The following is a 21,638-nucleotide window of genomic DNA, read 5'->3' as shown; positions in this document are numbered from 1 at the left end:
AGGTAAACTAATTACAACTGCCATGTCACTTCTGCATACTGTTATTATTTTTTATTATTATTATTATTATTATTATTATTTCTTTCTGTCTCGATGTTGTATTGTGTATTGACCTACCCAAGACGTGCACAGGAACTTAAATTGTCAGAAGGGATGGGTAAACAACAAAATTAAACACAAATATGTAATAGATATTTATTATGCATAGAGATTATAAAATGCTAAATGTATATAGAGAGACAGATATTATGTTTTGATAGAAAAAATAAATAAACTAATGCTAAAAGAATGGTTGAATTTTGAAATTTGAAGGGGAATGGGACGACTTTTGGGTCTTCTATAAGTGGAGTTTTACTTATCTTTGGGGAATTTTTCTGCGATGTCTTCTCATCTCTTTGTAAACCGTAAATGCACAAGAGCTGCTTCACTGGCCTTTTAGCTAGCAAAAAGTGTTCTTTGTTGACCTTTGTCATCTTACTCTACACCCTTGGCCCTGGCAAATCTTTTGTCTGTCTTTCCTGGAAAGTCTTTGTCTTTCTCCACTCGCTTCACTTTTCAGGTGCTTAAACCTTCGGGCCTCACACGCTTGTAATAATGACATTTCTATGTTTTTGTTTTTATTCTTTGTCTGTTTAAGTTCTTCTCATAGCCTGTAGATTACTATACTCTTTATACCAATTGATTTGTTTACATACTGTCATTATTCTATGATTAAATTATGTCTATACCTGCCTTGAACTACTCCATGCCTAAGTCCCGGGTTCAAGCTAAAATGTTTGGATTATTCAAACTGTAAATAGTTTATTGTCTCTCTTTATTTGTGCTTTTCTTTTTTATCTTTCGTCTTGTGTAATTGGTGTGCTTTTAGTTTATTCTTTTCGTGATTTGATGTCGTTTCCTCTTATTACTCAAATTTCTCTTCTTCAAAATAAGTTTAGTTTTTTTGTTTTATAAACTTTGTTTGTTGTATTTGTCTTCTGTCTTATGAAGAACAATTTAGTTTTCCTCAGTTCTTTAAAATAATTTGTTACTGAATTGCAGACAAAAGTTATTTTATTGCAAATTTATCTGTGTTGCGTTTAAAACCAAATATTTGGCTTTCTTGACGAAAACCTAGTTTGTAACAAACTACACACATCAAAGATGTGGATTTTTGCATTTAGAGTTCATGAAGATGCTGCTCATTCTTCTGGCTAGCTTAAGACAAAGTTTTAGCCCACAAATTATATTGAATAATAAATGCAACATTTAAAAAAAACTTGTTTTCAAAAGGGAGCCAGGAGTAGAAAGTGATTTTTCTCTCGAAAATTCATGAACATGAGTGACAATGAGGGATATAAAACGGATTGGGCTTTACATAACACAGATATCAGATTGGTCTGAGTTATGAACGCATAAACGAAACAAGTACGAAACAGTAATGCAAAGCCCAATCTGTTTTTTTACGTCCCTTGTTTTCACTTATATTAGTAGAATTTAAAAAAGATGAAAATTCTAGTTTTTAGTCTTTTTTTAAAACAAGATAAAAAAAGTGTTAATATAGTTTTTATTTTCAACTTTTTCGTCTTCCGGCTTTATTTATGGAATTTTTCTGCCGTATGGCTGCAAAGAATTTTGAACTTCACATCATAAAGTAATAAATACAAAACAAACAAAATACAGAAATCGAGTTGTCATATTAAGGAAGGGCATTTCCCCTAGATTTAAGTCCTATACCCATTACGCCTATCTGAAATGAATCCGACTGAACATGACCAAATATAATCCATGAATTTTCCAATGTGTCCTATTTTTGCTTCTTCGACCTTCGATATTTTGAAAGAGAACATATATTAAAAAAAATTGTCTTATCTAAAATTCGAGCCTAATTTGCCATGGACGCAGACAAGTGTGCTAACCGCTTTGCTATCAATTCTTACATAAAAACTGTTTTTTTTTATAATTCTTGCTGTGCCCAGTCGCCTCTTTATGTTCTAAGGTTGCTGGTAGGGGGAATGGGTTTAAAAGAGGGGAGATTTTGATGTTGTACTATTGCAATGTCATGGGAGGTGGATGTACTGACAAAATTGGGAAGTAATTGAACGTTTGAAAATGGTTGAAAAATGGCTCACAAATAAAAAAAAAAATTATGTGACAAAAAAAAAGTTGTTCAGTTGAGGAAAAAGAGTTTAAAAAAGGGTGTTTCTCTTTTACATTTTGTTCAGGAGATATAGATAAAAGTCAGGGTGGTGTTTTCAATAATGATTTAATTATGGCACAAAATTTCAAGTACATTATTAAATTTAATCATATTATTTAAATCTTTAACTGACTGAACCTGACCAAATATAATCCATGAATTTTCCAATTTGTCTTATTCCATCTTCTTCGGTTTCCTTTTTTAGTTTAATTGGTAACGTCAAGTTCTACACTTTGTTTAATTTGCTCTTTTTTTGTGCCATATTTGTGTGACATTTTAAAGTACATAATCAGTCTTCATCTCCGAAATCCATAAAAAGTCAAATATTCTTCATACATTTTTGCTGAAAACTGGCTTTAATATTTACTAGCAAATTAATTACGTGGAAACCATAGTTGATAAGAAAATTGTTTAATTGATAAAATATAATTCAATTAGTTTATTTTGATAACTTAACATCTCAATTTAGCTAAAAACGAACCTTTAAGCATTAAAAAGAATTGCTTGTTCAATCTTAAAGTTTGACCATGATTGTTCTTGGCGTTAGAACTAGTAAAAAGGGCAAGTTAGCAATTTTTAATTGCTAAATTAATTTTCAGTGTTTTGGTTCTAATTTTTTAGATTGTTAATTCTATCAATTCAAATGTAATCTTCTTCAAGGCATACTTTTTGTTATTTGGCGACGAACATTAAAAACGACATACGAACGATCATCATTGCTTCAAGTCCGCATACCTGAATCCAAGCAGTCACTAGATGGATCTCATTCAAATCGTGGTCTCTTCATTGGAGTTATACTGTTTGTGTCGGCCATATTGAGTCTCATATTGTACTTTATTCTTGTAGAACAGCCAAGCTTACGTAGGGATGCTGTTGTTGCTTTAAACTGTGTTGAACTCACTTTGTATACAGTTACATTGCTATCTGTTTTATTAGGGATTTATGAGATGAGGGTTTTACGATTTAGAAGCATGAGAACACGTCTTAAGCTCGATAATGCACTTTTAGTTGTTTCACAAACTGGTATAATGGTTTATTGTATTTTCACAATAACTGCTAGTTATTTTTCATCAAGTTCAAGTCATTTGATGCTCTTCGCATCCTTAGCCAATCTTTTACAAACATGTGGACAAACACTTTTTGTTTTAAATGCTATGCGTCGTGTGGCCAAAAATATGGAACAAGTGAAAAAGAAACCAGGGAGGCAGGTGGTAACGTTTTTATTTGTGGCCAACTATGCTATGTGGGCCTTGAATATATTCGAAAAATCTCGGGCAGAAGCACACCCTCTGCAACTTGACTTTTTTGGAGTCTGGGCATGGTCTGTTGTTTCGCAGATTACGCTACCTCTTGCGATTTTTTATCGCTTCCACTCGACTGTCTGTCTTTTTGAAGTTTGGAAAAATTGCTATAAATTGAAGCCGGATCAGCTTTAAGGGTTGAATTACAGATTTTTCAAATTTATAAGATGATTGACTTCCATTGCCTTCACTGATATTACAAATATGCTGCCATCTAGCAATCATACATGATGCTTTGTGCATTGTGTTATGTTCAAATCTAATTTTTTTTTAGTATGTCACAAGATAAAGAATAAGTACATAGAAACTTCAATGCGTTTACGTTTCAGTTTTCATTTATTAAAGCCTAAAGCCTATAAAATTAACCCTATGCTAATTTGATCTCAGCGCTGACCCAATGGTGAATGTTTGTGCTAATTTTTGTGAATATACGGTAATTGAGAATTGAATACCGGATATAAGATTTACTGCCGCTGTGTTCGTTAGGACAGGGCTTTGAGTCCTTGTGTCGCTGGCTATTTGGTTTCGAACGGAGTTCAGTGGCATGACTCTGTAGTTTCAGCTAGAGTCGACTCAACTCTAAATGGGTACCTGGAGAAATCTAGGGAAGGGAAAGAAGAAGGGTGTGCAGAAGTGCAAGATGACTGGCCCCCAACCCCCACTACACTTCTTGGTTGACGGAAACGGAGATCAACTCAGCTGGTTCGAACTTTGAAGTCTAGTGCCACATCCTTTACGTGAGTCTCGATTAAAGTTGGTACAAGCCTTTACCATTATGTCAACAAAAAAATTAACCAACATCGTAAACTTTCGAATGAGATTAGCATTTGTCATTTGGAACACTAGATGGTAGAAGAGTTTTTCTTTAAACAAAAAATCGTTGGAGTTGAGAATAATATTAATTTGCGTTCCAGAAATTAATTATAACTAATTACTTTTTATACCATTAATTATTATGAATGTATAAATTAATTACATGCTGTACCCTTTCATCTCAAATGTCAGATAACAACATATTCAACATTATAATCAATGATTATAATGAATAAAAGGGACTGATAATGTAGTCCGTTCTGTACTTGTAATAGTACAAAATTCTTATAAAAATAACAGATAATTCATCATCATTGATTAAAATGATATATAGAGTTCGGAAAGACAGGTTCAGTTTAAACATTTGGAAAATGAGTTCAGATCAAACCATTGAAACATGCAAATAATCTGTGCCATTAAATACTCACCTAAAAATCGTCCTTTTTGTTATTCCAATTGGTTCAATATTATGAAGTTACCTTTATTTTAATATCTCACGTCGCCATTGATTTTTACCTGGTATATAATACTGGCATTGTCATGATTGTGCTAATTCATGTGAAAAGACATTTGTACCAAAGCATTTATTAATTCTTTTAAAATGCGTGAATTCACTCTACTTTCTGCTTACTATAAGCCTGGTAGAGGTGCCAATAGCATTTAGTCTAAGTATTCTTTTATATGCATATGTCTACGATGAATAAAGTTCTAAACTAATGAATCCTTATATAATCCTTATATTCAGGTTCGCTTGTAATAGTCCTAGCTTTGCGATTCCAGAATTTCAGGTGAGGTATGTTCACTTCTAGTGGATCTTTGACCCCCCTGCCTTCAAACTTTCATAATTTATATAATACGTTTAGTTTATTTTTTTAATATCTAAAGTTGACGAACTTGCTCCCACTCTCTCAAATAAATTCCAGAATGTGAGTCTTATCTCAGACATGTTAGCTGGAAGTAATTATTTCATAAAGAGTAATGGGAATTAATAGGACATGGACTTGAACAAGAAAGGGCGCACCATTCGGATTAAAAACAGTGTGATTGTAAATAGTAAAGTCATATCAGTTTTCTTAAAAACTATGAAACACCCGTATAACTCAGTGTCTTGAACTGTGAAGGTATGAGATGAATGTTTAAAAGGGAATGTGTGTGTGTGTGGGGCGGGGGGGGGGGTCTAAAAGCTGAAAAAGTGGTTCTAGTGGAAATTTTTTAAATCTCACCCTAGCCGTTAAAGTACGAGTTTGATAAATTCTGAGAGTTTATTTATCTGATCCGACCCTGAGTTTTTAGTTTCACTAGTTTTCAGTAATTTGTCAGTTTTCCGTAGTCAGTAATTTGCTACTGAAGAAACTTTCTCTCACTGAGATTGTATTTTTTTTATTTGCTTATGCCTTGCCTGTCTTTTGGGCTTGTTGGAATACCAGTGCAAAAAAGCGGTAATTTTTGTACCTTTACTTAAATCTCTATATTATCTTTACGGGTTTTAGTGCAGCTATTTTTTCTACTATTTACTTTCTAGCAATTGATTTGGCTATTTTTATTCGGCTTTTCTTTCCTAAACAATAAATTTATTGTAACCTGGTCTTCGTATTTGTTTCGTTTGCGTGAATATGTGTTTTTATTGATTTTTTTTTATCAAGATACTGTTTTCAATTTGCTTTCTTTACATTGGGATCAACTTGATGGTCTTTATATTTAGTTGCATCGCATAATGCTTTCTTCTTCTATTTTTTGTATATAATGAATTACCATTATAATTCTGCATATTCTAAAATGACAGATCCTGAGTTCGTTTGAAATTTTATTTAACACTACTGTCTGAACTGGCTTTTTTGTGAGTTTGTATTGCTCTCTATGTTACTATTTATCAAAGTGTCTCTCTGTTGTTTTATTTCGTAGAAGTTCTTACTATTTAAGTCATAAATTTAATGTACCTCCGTAATAAAACATAAAAATGTGAAGAAAGGAAGAAAACGAGGACAATAAACAGCCAGGAAAAAAAAATAATGCAAATATTTCGGTCAAGACCTCCGCTTGACTGTCCTCAGTGCAGAATAAAAGTGATAAAAATATAAAAAAAAACAAACCTTAAAACAAAACAAAACTAAAATAGGATGACCCTTTCTGAGCAACGGTAAAAGGTTACCCTTTCACGTTGATAAATGGTGAATGGTTATCCTTCACCGTTACTCAGAAACGGTTTTTACTTTTGTGTTTTGTTTTAAGGTTTGGTTTTTTATATTTTTATCACTTTTATTCTGCACTGAGGACAGTCAAGCAGATGTCTTGGCAGAAACATTTGTATATTTTTTTATTTTTTGACTGGGTGTTAATTCTCCTCGTTTTCTTCCTTTCTTTGTGTTTTTATGTTTTATTATGATTAGCCAGTGTGGTCTCGGAAATTATGTACCTCCTTAAAGAGCTTTTCCTTTATTCCTATGAGCAAAATAAAGAAGAAAAAAGTGTTTTAAGCAGTCGTTGGAAAAAAAAAATCAACAGATAGGTGCCATCTTGCCGAAACGGTGGGGAGAGGGGGGCAGGACATATACCATAGCCCAAAACTGTCTCGAATTTGTTACTATGCTATTTTTCTAAATTCCCCATTGTTTACTTAAGCATTTAGTCTTCAGTTGTGCTAAATATTTTTTATGCAAATACAATATTTATCTTTGCTTTATTTCACCAAATTTTTTGTTGTCTCTTCAAATCTCAGCTTGGCTGGAAAGCTATTAAATATAAAAGTAAAATATAGTAAAATAGTAGTAATGTGTCAAAAAGAGCATTTAAGAGTCAGAGTTAAGTTTGGCATTGACAGTTTATTGACTCCTTTGCCATGTTTTTCTATGTATATATTTTTGAAATTTAGTTCTTTAAGGATTTTTTGCTCTGGTTGATGCTTATTTGCATATTTTATTGTTTACTACACAAGAAAAGTTTTCTCATTCTTCTATGTAAGATTTTCTCCTAGGATATTTTTTAACGGCAATACATAGGACAGATTAACTTGCATCAATCTTAGTTTTTATAGGGTAGTTGTGTACTTTAAACATGAAAATGAGGTTAAGTAACCTAGATTAGCAGAGTTTTAGCATTCTCGGACTGATTTGCTGTTTTATGAAACGTAATCACAGTCTTTGAACAATGGACACGTATTTTTTTCTTCATTTTTTTAGTATTATTAGTTTCTCCTATTATTATTTTTTTTTTTTTAAGACTCTATTAGTTTTATTACTAATATTATTAATTAAATTTTTTAATTATGGTTACTAATACAATTGATAAAATATTACTAATAAAAATAAAATACTATTAACTTTACTATTATTGTTTTACACGTATTTTTTTCTTCATTTTTTTAGTATTATTAGTTTCTCCTATTATTATTTTTTTTTTTTAAGACTCTATTAGTTTTATTACTAATATTATTAATTAAATTTTTTAATTATGGTTACTAATACAATTGATAAAATATTACTAATAAAAATAAAATACTATTAACTTTACTATTATTGTTGTTTTAAATTATTGAAACTAAGGATGCGAGAATTCGGAATGTGAAAAAAGATATGAAGAGAATTTTAAGGGTTAATATTTTACTTTGTCTATATGTTACAAATCAAAGTTTATGCAGCTCTCTGCCCAATTAAACCTCCATTAAACCTCCTTCCGTTTTTATGTCAAAGTCCTCCTCAGAAGCTTTTGAGTGGACGAGTGCTCTTCACTGCTTAAGATAAAGTAAAGGAGCTGGTGCGCTTTTCTTTCAGTAATATGTTAGAGGATGAATCCAAATATTTTATGCTGGGTAACGCTTTGAATATGTGCTTCCATTGAGATTAGTGAATGGGGAACAATAAAATAAACAATCATAAAAATAAAACATGATAAAGCGATTATGAAGAAAAAAACAACAATAATAATGCAATAGAAAATAAGATAACTCTATGGCGGTACAGTAGGATTGATCTCTGTTTGTTAATACCAGACCCAGAGATAGATCTCAACTGCTGCAGGCCTTGGAGTTGCATACAAATCATGCATTAGTGTCTCCAAATAAAGAAGAAGAAAGCAAGAAATAACACGGACAGTTAACAAATTTTAATGGCAGACGAAAACTTACAAAGGAAACAACAGCTTCCTATTTCGACACAACAACGAAAAATGTTTTAGCGGATAAACGTCTAACCTGGCATGATTACCTTACATCAAACAACCAAAAAACCAACTCAGTACCCATAGAATAGTAAAGATGTAACCAATTAGGTAAATATCCAAACTACACAAATAGGGAAGATCCTTTGAAGACAATAGTCATAAAAGAGAAAATTAAAATAGAAGCAAACTCATGGATATTGATCAAAATTAAACAAATAAATGATCATATGCTGTCAAATAATCTCACCAGAGACATAAGATAAAGCGACATCAGACCCTCTCTATAAATAAAAAATCATTGTTTGCTTACGAACAATTTTATTTATTTGAGATCATTGTTGAATCTCTGTTCAGAAAGTGTAAAAATTTGAAAGGGAATTGTTTTAAAAATGAAAGAAATTCCTCAGCTTCCCTTGAAACCTTACCGCACCAGATGGCTGTCGAATTCACATTTATGACAGGGCAACTAGGTTTACTCAAGAGTCGGCAAGCTTCATAACATACGTTTTACAGGAAAGCAGAATAATATGTACTTGTTAATTAAAGGAACTACACTCAAGAATTACGCTGTGTAAAATTTAAACTGGGAAAAACTGGTTTACTCTATGTATTCAGTTTGCAACGTATACCCTCTGTGCTAGCAATGGTCTGGAGGATCTTTATGTTTTTATTTTATCTAAGTATGTTGAAGAAGAAACGAGATAGAAAGAGATTGACCCAATTGATGCAGTTTGTTTAGTTTAAGGAGATGGACTTTTCGTGTAAGAATTAGAAAGAATGTCCCATAACGCCTTGAGCTACCCTGGCCGAGATTTAACTTAAATATATGTTTAAGGATAATGTTTAAACGGCTCTCTAGAGCTACCTGATTAATTAAACTTTATCCGGAGCAATAATCTTTATTTAGCTTTGGTATATGTTGTTATGCTGAGTATTTTAAAACTGTCTCATTACTTCTGATGGCTAAATTAGTCTTACCTTTACAGAATTAGAAAGAATGTCCCATAACGCCTTGAGCTACCCTGGCCGAGATTTAACTTAAATATATATTTAAGGATAATGTTTAAACGGCTCTCTAGAGCTACCTGATTAATTAAACTTTATCCGGAGCAATAATCTTTATTTAGCTTTGGTTTATGTTGTTATGCTGAGTATTTTAAAACTGTCTCATTACTTCTGATGGCTAAATTAGTCTTACCTTTACAGAATTAGAAAGAATGTCCCATAACGCCTTGAGCTACCCTGGCCGAGATTTAACTTAAATATATGTTTAAGGATAATGTTTAAACGGCTCTCTAGAGCTACCTGATTAATTAAACTTCATCCGGAGCAATAATCTTTATTTAGCTTTGGTTTATGTTGTTATGCTGAGTATTTTAAAACTGTCTCATTACTTCTGATGGCTAAATTAGTCTTACCTTTACAGAATTAGAAAGAATGTCCCATAACGCCTTGAGCTACCCTGGCCGAGATTTAACTTAAATATATGTTTAAGGATAATGTTTAAACGGCTCTCTAGAGCTACCTGATTAATTAAACTTTATCCGGAGCAAGAATCTTTATTTAGCTTTGGTATATGTTGTTATGCTGAGTATTTTAAAACTGTCTCATTACTTCTGATGGCTAAATTAGTCTTACCTTTACAGCCGGAATATTGGTAGTTGTGTTTGTTTGGTCGTTGTTTCTGTGTGTTCTTATTTATACTTTTTCAGCAATTTGTGCGTTTTCTAAGGTGTATATTGTACTTTTTCAAATAAAGCATTTTTTCTTCAATGTTTGAGTCAGTGTTCTTGTATAGATCTAAGAGCTGGAATTTGTTGCTCAAGAATATGTTTGCTGTGCTAATTGGGCTTATGACTGTGGCAAGTGTTTCATTGAAAAAATTTAAATTTTATATTTGACTGCGAAAAAGTGAAACTTGGGAAAAGTTTCAGGACTGAACTATCAGTACTGATCACTAGTATTTTTGTATTACCTTCAGTCTAAAACGGAAGATAAAAACAAATTCAGTCTCCTTAAATGCTAGCATAGGCCTACGTAAAAGGGAGTAACTTTACAGTCCGTTCAACACTTGTAGTAATTCAAACTGCTTATAATTTTGTCGTATCCGTTGTGATGGAATGAACCTAGTAATAGAAATAGTCAATTACCGTTAAAGACAATTGAGTTCTAGAAGACCCCCTTCATTTTTCGGTCATTTAAACAATGGAGAAAAATTTTGGCATGAAAAGCTTTGTTTCATCGCGAGTAAAATGAAACGTGACAACCACGTTTTTTGAAGCACTAAAAACCTGTAATTGTTGAAAAAACGGAATCTTAAAAAGGGAAAAAGGGGTCAGCAGATCTAGCTTGTTTGTCTTTGTAGGGTGGGGAATGAACCTCAATTTGAAAAAAAGTTGCACCTGTTGAACTGCTGCATCGAGATTTTTTCAGTATGTCAAAGTATTCGTATATTATTTTTAACACGGCAAAGGTTTTTTCCCTGTATTTTGTTTTTAACAACAGTGACTGTGAGAGCAAGTAAAGAAAGCAGGGTTTTCATTTTCAAATGTTTCCTGGGAGTCCATTTACTTTCAAAGTTTTTTTTTGGAAGATCAATGTCATTATGTTTTTCAGCTGATTTACATGAATTCATTTTGATATATAGTGGATATATTTATCTATAATAGTCTTTGAGTTTGTGACATTGCATCGTTTTTAGTCCCACTCTTGGCTGGTCTCTCCCATGAAGATATCTGCTTAACAAGGATACCATTAGAAAATTTTGTCAAGGGGGGGGGGGTCAATTTTAAATGCATAGGTGTGAAGGTAATAAAGTAGAATACCTTAAACATGTTAATATGTAATAATTTCTTTGTTAATGAGGATCACTTTGCTTAATTTGTTGTTATTTTTTATCTACTAACAATACAAATAAAGTAATCGCGCAAGAAGATGAAAAGGACCCAACCGTAGGCAACCTCCCACCCCTGGTCCACACTTGTTGGTGCCTATGCTTCAGGTCCAACCAGTAGATAAAGACCGACTATCCAAGATTTGTGTATGCCTCACTCGTTGTTGGAAAGTGCGAGATCTGCCCTTTGGTTTCTTGAAGGTTCAAGGTTCAATCGGGTTTAATTAAAAAAAGGAAATAACTAAACTTAAAGTACACTGCTCTGTGACAAAACTCACGTTGAGACCTTATGTAACAAGTGCATTTGAAAACTGAACAGAATAGTTGACTGCAATTCATTTGACTTCAGTCTAGTCAGCCGCAATTTTGTCTGTAGATCTGACAAGGTCCGAAAGCCAAAAGTTTGCTTCTATGTCAGTAAGATAAAATGATTCGAAAGTAAAAACATAGCCCTTGTCTAAGAAATCTGAAAATAGACTAAGCAGCCTGCAAGTGAAACCCGATTTGTAGCTCTAGGCCCCTTCGGACAGTTTACAATCGGACAGATTGCTTATTGAGGCTTCTCACTAATTAAAAAAATATCCAATGAATTTACCATCATTATCTACCGGTACCGTGATATAATTTGAGTAACTTGTACGAATTGTCAGAGAAACTTAAATTGAGTTCTTTCCAAGCATCCTAAGCTTTGTAAAATATAAACGTAAGCTTTGGCCTGCGTAAAATTCTCAATAACCTTAAGTGACTATGTGCTGACTCTACTTCAACTATAGTAAACTAAAGTCCAGGGTCTGAAAACACTCTGAACGTTTTTTATGCGTCATGAAAATTCAGCAGCTACGCTACTACTGCTACTATTACTGACAACACACTGCATCACCAAGTTGTCTAAGGCCAACACAGCTATGCACGCTTATCCTCTGTCTCAATCTATTCAAGGCATCCCTTTTTATACCCTCCTAGGACACCATTTCCCTTACTTTTCTGACAACTTCCTCCCACCGCATCCAAGGGCCACCTGCTTTCTGTTTAGCCCTAGACGGTTGACCGAAAAGGTCATCCTTCATCTTTCTTTATCTGTCATCCTTCATCCACAGAACGTGTCCTAGCCATCTTAACCTTTCTCTCATTATAGCCCTAGAAAGTGGTATTAAACCATTTTTTTCGTCAAAAAAAGGTCAGTCAGTTGGGTACCGAAAACAGTCCGTAGGCAATTTCTCTGCGAAACGTCTAACTACGCTGAGATATCCGATTGAGCCATTATGCAGCCGTTAGGAAAAACTAAACGTATGTAATTTTGTTGAACTCCAATATTTCTCATCCCACCATTTGTTTAAATAATGGAATGGAATGAACTGCTTTGATTTGAATGGTTCTGTGCTATACTACGTCTACTGGGTGTGAGCTGTTTTGTATAAAAAAAAAACGTATCTTTGTGAACTCAGGGTATTCGGTCATCCAAAATTCAGAACATTCTATGTGAATTGTTTTTGGTAAAACTCTGTTGCCTATAAGTTGTTTATAAATATTTTACGCCTTGGAAGCATATCAACTTTTATTACTATGCTAGATATAATAGTTATCAATTTTCATCACTGTGAATAGATCGTCCAAAAACTCACTCGCACTAGGAAAAGGACAAAAGCTATTTTAAATAAATCCACTGCCACTAAAAAGGGATATAAAGGCATAAATAATATTATTATCTAACTCTTGGCTCACAAGACTCAAAATCTGACGCTTTCCGTCAGATTCCATCAATTTTTCTGTTGCATGTTTACACATCGTGACGGTTTAATGATTTTGTTTAAACATTTCAACTGAGCTGTTAAAACGGACAGTAATCAAACAGTTCGTGGTAACGAACTGTAGTAAGGAGCGACCCGGCTCAATAGTAACCAAAAGTCTAAAAAATGGAATTTTGATACCAATAGCTACATCAAAAGAATCGCATTTTGATGCTGATTTTAAATATATAAGTTTCATCAAGTTTAGTCTTACCCATCAAAAGTTACGAGCCTGAGAAAAGTTGCGTTATTTTAGAAAATAGGGGAAAACACCCCCTAAAAGTCATAGAATCTTAACGAAAATCACACCATCAGATTCAGCGTATCAGAGAACCCTACTGTAGAAGTTTCAAGCTCCTATCTACAAAAATGTGGAATTTTGTATTTTTTGCCAGAAGACAAAAAACGGGTGCGTATTTATTTGTTTTTGTTTTTTTTTCTTTTCCCCAGGGGTCATCGTATCGACCAAGTGGTCCTAGAATGTCGCAAGAGGGCTCATTCTAATGGAAATGAAAAGTTCTAGTGCCCTTTTTAAGTGACCAAAAATTGGAGGGCATCTAGGCCCCCTCCCACGCTCATTTTTTCCCAAAGTCAACGGATCAAAATTTTGAGATAGCCATTTTGTTCAACATAGTCGAAAACCATAATAACTATGTCTTTGGGGATGACTTACTCCCCCACAGTCCCTGGGGGAGGGGCTGCAAGTTACAAACTTCGACCAGTGTTTACATGTAATAATGGTTATTGGGAAGTGTACAGACGTTTTCAGGGGGATTTTTTTGGTTTTGGGGGTAGGGTTGAGGGGAGGGGGCTATGTGGGGGGATCTTACCTTGGAGAAATATGTCATAGGGGAAGAAAAATTCAATGAAAAGGGCGCAGGGCGCAGGACGAATCTGGTCACGTTAGAAAAAAACGTCAAATTCAGAGCTTAATATACAATGCTGGGTGTTCGGAGCCTCTCTATTATGGAGTATAATTTGAAAATAACACAACTATACGAGCGATAAAACATATATACCACAACCATAACTCAACTAACGAAAGAACTGCTAAGAGATAACACAACTATAAAGCGAAAACAGGTGAAAACTAACTGGAAAATAAACGAACTAAGAGGTGGAAGGGGCCCAGAGAAAAAATATAATCCTTTTCCAATTTTGAGCCTAACTTTCGCAAAGGATTAATAATGTCAGAAGCCCCGAAATACCGAATTATTTTCTTTTCAAACAGTTCGTGGTAACGAACTGTAGTAAGGAGCGACCCGGCTCAATAGTAACCAAAAGTCTAAAAAATAGAATTTTGATACCAATAGCTACATCAAAAGAATCGCATTTTAATGCTGATTTCAAATATATAAGTTTCATCAAGTTTAGTCTTACCCATCAAAAGTTACGAGCCTGAGAAAATTTGCCTTATTTTTGAAAATAGGGGAAAACACCCCCTAAAAGTCATAGAATCTTAACGAAAATCACACCATCAGATTTAGCGTATCATAGAACTCTACTGTAGAAGTTTCAAGCTCCTATCTACAAAAATGTGGAATCTTATATTTTTGCCAGAAGGCAGATCACGGATGCGTGTTTATTTGTTTTTTTTGTTTTTTTTTCTTTTTTCCCCAGGGGTCATCGTATCGACCCAGTTGTCCTAGAATGTTGCAAGAGGGCTCATTCTAACGGAAATGAAAAGTTCTAGTGCCCTTTTTAAGTGACCCACGCAAATTATTTTCCCAAAGTCAACGAATCGAAATTCTGAGATAGCCATTTTATTCAGCGTAGTCGAAAAACCTTATAACTATGTCTTTGGGACGACTTATTCCCCCACAGTCCCCGTGGGAGGGGTTACAAGTTCAAAACTTTGACTAGTGCTTACATATAGTAATGGTTATTGGGAAGTGTACAGACGTTTTCAGGTGGATTTTTCTGGTTTGGGGTGGGGTTGAGGGGAGGAGGCTATGTGGGAAGATCTTCTCTTGGAGGAACATGTCATGGGGGAAGAGAAATTCAATGAAAAGGGCGCGGGATTTTCTAGCATTACTATAAAAAAAAACAATGAAAATATAAACACGAGGGGTTACAAGTTCAAAACTTTGACCAGTGCTTACATATAGTAATGGTTATTGGGAAGTGTACAGGCGCTTTCAGGAGGATTTTTTGGTTGGAGGCAGGGGTTGCGAAGAGGGGGATATGCTGGGGGAACTTTCCATCGAGGAATTTGTCATGGGGGAAGAAATTTTCCATAAAGGGAGCGCAGGATTTACTAGCATTACTTAAAAAAAACAATGAAAAAGTTTTTTTTCAGCTGGAAGTAAGCAGCAGCATTAAAACTTAAAAAGAACAGAAATTATTACCCATATGAGGGGCTTACCTCCTCCTAATACCTCACTCTTTACGCTAAAGTATTTCTGGTAGTATTTCATATATGTAATAAAAACATAAGAATACAAAAGTTCTTTAAGTAAGCAAATTTATAAGTTACGTATATCTTTTACTTATAAAAAGATTCGTAAAAAATTAAAAGTTCTAGTTGCCTTTTTAATTAACCGAAAATCGGAGGGCAACTAGGCTTCCTCCCCCGCTCTTTTTTTCTCAAAATCATTCGATCAAAATTATGAGAAAGCCATAAACATGCATTGATTCAAAAACGTTCAGAAATTAAATAAAAAAAACAAGTTTTTTAAATGAAAGTAAGGAGCGACATTAAAACTTAAAACGAACAGAAATTACTCCGTATATGAAAGGGGCTTTTTCTTCTCAACGCCCCGCTCTTTACGCTAAAGTTTTTTTACTGTTTTAAAATGTAGAGTTAAGAGAAAGAGTCAAACTTTAGCGTAAAGAAAAACCCCCTCATATACATAATAAAAATTAAAGAATATAAAAGTTTGTTACGTAAGTTAATTCTAAAGTTACGTATATTTTTTGCTAATAAAAAAAAACGTTCAGAAATTAAATAAAAAAAACAAGTTTTTTTAACTACAAGTAAGGAGCGATAGTAAAACTTAAAACGAACAGAAATTACTCCGTATATAAAATGGGTTGTCCCCTCCGCAATCCCTTGCTCTTTACGCTAAAGTTTGATTCTTTGTCACAATTCTACTTTTTAAAACAATTAAAAACTTGACTCTTTGCCACAATTCTGCATTTTAAAACAATTAAAAGCTTTAGCGTAAAGAGCGAGGCATTGCGGAGGGGACAAACCATTTTATATACAGATTAATTTCTGTTCGTTTTAAGTTTTACTGTCGCTCCTTACTTGTAGTTAAAAAAACTTGTTTTTTTTAATTTAATTAATAAGAAAAAGCTAGATTTTCTCCGATCTTATGTCTCTAATTTTACGGCTGAGTTTTAACTAATGGAATGAGTCGATGTGGAATGAGTATGTTTTGTGTTTCTAATGTATGTTGTGTGCGTGAGTCATACATTGTCTAAAAAAACTGCTATATGAGCTCAGGGCAAATGTTCGAAACAATTGTCAGTCGTTATAAAGAAAAGAATATCTTTGATTTACCCCTACTTTCTAGATATTACTTATCCTGTGCCCAGAGCTAAAGGGTGTATCTCAGATTTTAATAATATTACGGGAGAGTGAAAACATGGGTATTTTCATGTTTGAAAACATGAGTGAAAACTGCACTCCGTCACTGAAGTAGTATTTGTTCATGATTGAAATGGAAGAAAGTTACAGTAGGTAACTAAATAAAGTGGTTTCATTATAGTATGTAGCAGATTAAGTTAGGCATTCTTTGAGTTGAAGAGTCCCGCAGGGAAATGTTCCTAGATGATGGGCATGGACTACCATGAGTTGTTTCTACTATGATTTAGGTGGGAGTCTTCCTAAATTTTCGTTTTTATGCAATTCCTAAGCTTTTTTGTTTCTCAGGGAAGGGGGTCATCGCCCTAATGCCCTTACCTTGGTGGAACCCATACTTAAGTTAGAGAGACTAAAATATTCCGTTCCAACCCCTGCCTCATATGCAGTCAACATACCTCTACAAATACCACCGATGACTACAATATATGGCAATCCACTACAAGAATCTTTGTCACTTGCTAACTTAGTTTCAAAAATTACGCGAAACAAGCTCTTTAGTGTCTGAGAGGAATAGCTTATCTTGATCGATTATTAGATCTTTGGAGTTTTAGGGGTATCTGAGATAAGTTAATCCTGTTTCTATGCATACTTCCATCACTAATTTTCTATTTTTAGGCACCCATGGTATAAAAAAGTGAGTATTTTGGATCCGTCTGAATTTGGAATCTCCCTACTCCCGACTGTGTGCAGTTGTCGAAGTGGTAAATCATCACGTAAATATAATTTACCTTGATTCTTGCACAAAATATTCACGCTAATATTTACGGTTATAACTTAAAAGATTGAGGACTATTCAAATTCAATTCCTGTGCCAAACTAGGGGTGAAAATCTGTACTAATTACTGTTTAGTGTTTGGCCTTAGTTGCGAGATTTTATGTAGTAGGTCTAGCTGTTTTTAATATGTTGCAGGAATGTGGGGAAATATCCTATCGTTCCTAGCAGGACCAGTACTTGCATTTGTCCCTAGATCAGTGCTAGGACCGAGTTTGAACAGGGCTGATTTGGTGAGGTTATTTTCAAAACTATTTTTCTACTATCATTTCTTTTGTTTATTACTGTATTCTCTTTTATACTGCATTCCGCATTGCTTTAAACTTTTGTTCAAATCAGACTTCTTAGATGATGATACAACTAAGAGGATTAGGTAACTTATAGGGTTACCCTCGTTGATTATAAATTTTATTAGTCTGTGTCTTTAATTTATTTAGATCTGATTGGGCGGTCTTGCCATACATTGTAGAGCTTGAATAACAGATACGAATAAACGATCAAAAACTAAAAGCCGACACAGACACTCCCAAAGATCTTAGAAAAACTATTTAACTTCTACTATTTTTTGCCGGAGATAGAGATATTCAGTTTTAATGTGACTTAAACCTTTAGAAAGTGTGGATTTATTTTTTCGATTAAACGGAGCTGAATTTTCTTTTTTAAGTTGAGGAAAGGGCTGTTTCTAAAAAAAAAGTTCTCGCATACCTGGTAGGAAAGCGCAAAAAATTAGTTCAACTGAAATATAATAGCAATTTGGCAGCTTTGAGAGTTCCCCGTGGTGTTTCCCACTTTGGTTGAAAGCCTTGCTGACAAATGGGATGTAAAAATTTACAAGTTGAGGAAAGGGCTGCTCATAAATAAAGTTCTAGCATACCTGGTAGGAAAGCGCAAAAAATTAGTTCAACTGAAATATTATAACAATTTGGCAGCTTTGAGTTCCCCGTGGTGTTTCCCGCTTTGGTGAAAGCGTTGCCGACAAAGGGGGTGTAAAATTTAGTTGTCTTTTCAATCAAATTTCATAGTCAAGCCGCAGATTTTCAACAGCTTTCAATAATAGCTAGTCCCTTGTGAGAATATTGTGTCCCATTTGTCTTTGAGACAGTCAGCCAACGCTTAGACTTGCAGAGTGATTTTCAGGTGTTGAGTTCCCTTAAAGGATGGGCTGCTTTAAATACCCTCATTTCCTAGAATGTCAAAATACCAACGCCAAAGGAGATTGGAATTCTTTTAAGTAAAATAAAATAATTTCTGCTATTTTGTTTGGGAAGAAAGTGGTCACAATAAAACCTTTTGAACACAATTTAGATCAAAGTGGTTTGGTTCAAACATACTTCCATTTTTTCTCTAAAACTCAGCCTTTTGATTGTTTTTTGGCTCATCAAAACTTGAGAAGCCTGACCTCGTGGGTTCTGGGCCATAGTGACTAGAAATAGAAGGGACTTGAAGTGTCTCATATATCCGTTGACCATTCATTGCACTTCGTTCATAGTTTGATTGGCGTATGGTCAAAGTAACCGCATCAGCAGCAGCTGAAGTGGCCATCATATAAGTCTTAGGAATGAACACTGTGATTAAATGTGTAGTTCCAGTGCCAACAATTATCAATGCAACACAGAAGTCTTTCCAATCAGATTTTAAGAGAAAATAGCCACAAGTACACATAAGCCACAAGCATGTTATTAAATAAGCTGATAAACAAAATGAAGGGCCCTCTGAGTAATTTCGATTTGATTTGACCGCAAAGGGTGTTGTCAAAAGTAAGAAAAAAAGGAGCACTAACACATAAATATACGAAATAAGTAAATCAAGCCATTTTTCATGGCAAACAAATTTTGACCCAGTATCCATCATAACTTTTATAGGGAGCAAACGTTCGTTATAAACAATATCAGAGGTGGTGATAGCAATTTGTATACCAAACATCAATAAAAATAATGTACCTTGAACGCAACCGCTAATATGGCCTGAAGAGGCCTCGGCGGCTGTCGTTGATAACATTATGCTTCGTGCAGCTAGTAAGCTGAACAAAAATGCAAAAGCTATGGCTGTCACAGGCGTACGCATATAACATGTTGTCTCTGTAACATTCATGATATATGGAATAATAGTGACATATAATACAATAACTGAAAATAGGGTCAGTAGGGTAAATGTTTGACTACCTTCTACGTTATCTTTTTCCCAAACGCGACACAATATATACACAATTATAGCAACAATAATAAGCACACATATACAGCTGGTTGTCATTACGATGTATACCCATACCTCATCTTTTAAATGAAAGCTATGAAGAATTGACCTTTCGATGTTCGTACAAATGTATGATTTGCATGTTTCACTACTATCTTTATCTTCATCGTCTTCTATTAAGTTAAAATCCCTTATTTCAATGTGAGTACCATTGAATATCCCTACATCAACAAGAATTCCTGAATTTAATTGAGCTGTTATGGCTACACTGACATCGTCTCGTTCCAATCCTAGGGCTTTTCTAACGTCACTGACGTCATCCTCATATGAATATAGCTTCAAATCACTAAAGTTACATTTAGTATCTTCGTCACAATTATTTTTAATGAAATTTTTAATTTGGGAAGAGACACTATAAACGGTTCTCACCATAGATTGAACTCTTTTGTTGTTGATCTGTCGAGCTTCAAAATCTTCGTCAAGTTCTTCGTTGTACATGGTATATATGCCAAATAGCTTGTTGCTCGTGTTAAAACCTAAAATAAAAATACAGAAAATCAGATTGTCACTGGACTGACGATGGGGACCTGACTGAGTAGTTGAAAGTCAACTCAGACGTTTGACAGGGGTGCGTCTTGTCCCCAGTGCTGTTTACAATACTCATTGAGTCCATCCTGCGGACGTGCAGCTTCATAGATGGCATCCAGTTGAGCGAGATTCGTACTTTATTTGATGTAGACTTCACAGACAATAAACCACTCTTTTTTCACTAAAAGAGGAGCTTCAGTACAACACGAAGTAGCTCTTGAAAGTAGGTGAACAAACAGGTTTGGTAATATGCATATAGAAGACAGAAATTTTGCACTATAATGCGGATAAACTACCTGCTGAGCCACTGATAGTTAATGTAACTGAAATTGAAGAAGTTGAGCTGTTTAGATGTCTTGGTTGTCTAGTGAGCACCGATGGAATTCCTGAGTGTGAAATTGTCACAGGTATCACGTGCGTAAGAAACGCCTTTGATAAGTTATGAAACGTGTGGAGAAGTGGCACTTTCTCTTTGAAGCTGAAATTGAAGATCTCCAGTAGTAATGTCCCGTCAGTGTTAATCAATGGTTCTGAAAGCTGGGCACTGACGAAACAGCTAGAGAAAAGAACCCAAATCTTTGAAAATAATTGTCTTCAACAAATTTTCGGAACCAACTGGGCGGACAAAATTACCAACGCACTCATTAGAGTAAATAGCCGCTTCTTATGGATAATGTCGTAGGAAGTAGGTGACGATATTGGGACACATGGTTTAAATGAGCAGCAATTACCTGCCCTATGATGACTGGCGTTGGATTCCTTCCGAAGTTTGACGGCGTGGACAACAGAATGCTGCACCTGGACGATGCCTTGAAAAAGATGCAGTGCCCTCATGAACCCCTCTTGATAGACTGTGGCCGAAGACACAGGAGAGATCATTCTGGAGACGCATCGTTGCCGCCTTATGAGCCAGCCTATATTGGAAGTCCTAAGTACTAAGTAAGTAAGAAAAAAATATGAAGCAAATGTAGTTTGAGTGTATTGAGCTATGTCACAAATGCTGCAAGCATATCCCACTTGTGACAATTTAAAAAAAAATTATGAAATTTGTTTTCTATTTTACACTTTCTTAGGTTACATTGAGTATTATGTACTTGCAAATGTTAGACATGTTTGTACATTTACATCTAAATGATTATCTGCTGACTATTTATTTTATATACCAGTGCGTTTGTATAGATGCAATTCTGAAATATCCTGGATATTCACTGCTACTGAAAAAGAGTAATTTAGTTTTCCTCATCTTCTGGAAAGCTAAAATTTTTCTAACCAAGAAGTTTGCCCTTGACTGCCACAAAATTGAATGTGAAAGTATACTTTTAATTTTGATAGGACTAAGTTGAAATGAAATGTTTTGGGGTATTTTAG

At 34.4% G+C, this 21,638-nt stretch overlaps 2 protein-coding genes across 2 annotated transcripts in view; one reads left to right on the top strand and one right to left on the bottom strand.

The window, feature by feature from the left end:
• LOC136027058 (proton channel OtopLc-like) overlaps nucleotides 1-10,221 on the top strand; it is a 428,472-nt gene extending 418,251 nt beyond the window's left edge. Inside the window, exon 10 of the mRNA XM_065703987.1 lies at nucleotides 2,840-10,221. Within this exon, the coding sequence (XP_065560059.1) occupies nucleotides 2,840-3,615 (776 nt within the window). The 3' untranslated portion in view covers nucleotides 3,616-10,221. The remainder of the gene's footprint in view (nucleotides 1-2,839) is intronic.
• The window catches only part of LOC136027691 (uncharacterized), a 93,102-nt gene continuing 79,840 nt past the window's right edge, over nucleotides 8,377-21,638 (bottom strand). The window contains exon 8 of the mRNA XM_065705140.1: nucleotides 8,377-20,218. Coding sequence (XP_065561212.1) covers nucleotides 18,834-20,218 — 1,385 coding nt within the window. The 3' untranslated portion in view covers nucleotides 8,377-18,833. The remainder of the gene's footprint in view (nucleotides 20,219-21,638) is intronic.

This window comes from Artemia franciscana, chromosome 5, assembly GCF_032884065.1.
Source record: "Artemia franciscana chromosome 5, ASM3288406v1, whole genome shotgun sequence".
NCBI classification, from domain to species: Eukaryota; Metazoa; Arthropoda; class Branchiopoda; order Anostraca; family Artemiidae; genus Artemia; species Artemia franciscana.
The sequence above is the reverse complement of the archived record's forward strand: the minus strand, read 5'-3'. Positions and strand labels throughout refer to the sequence as shown.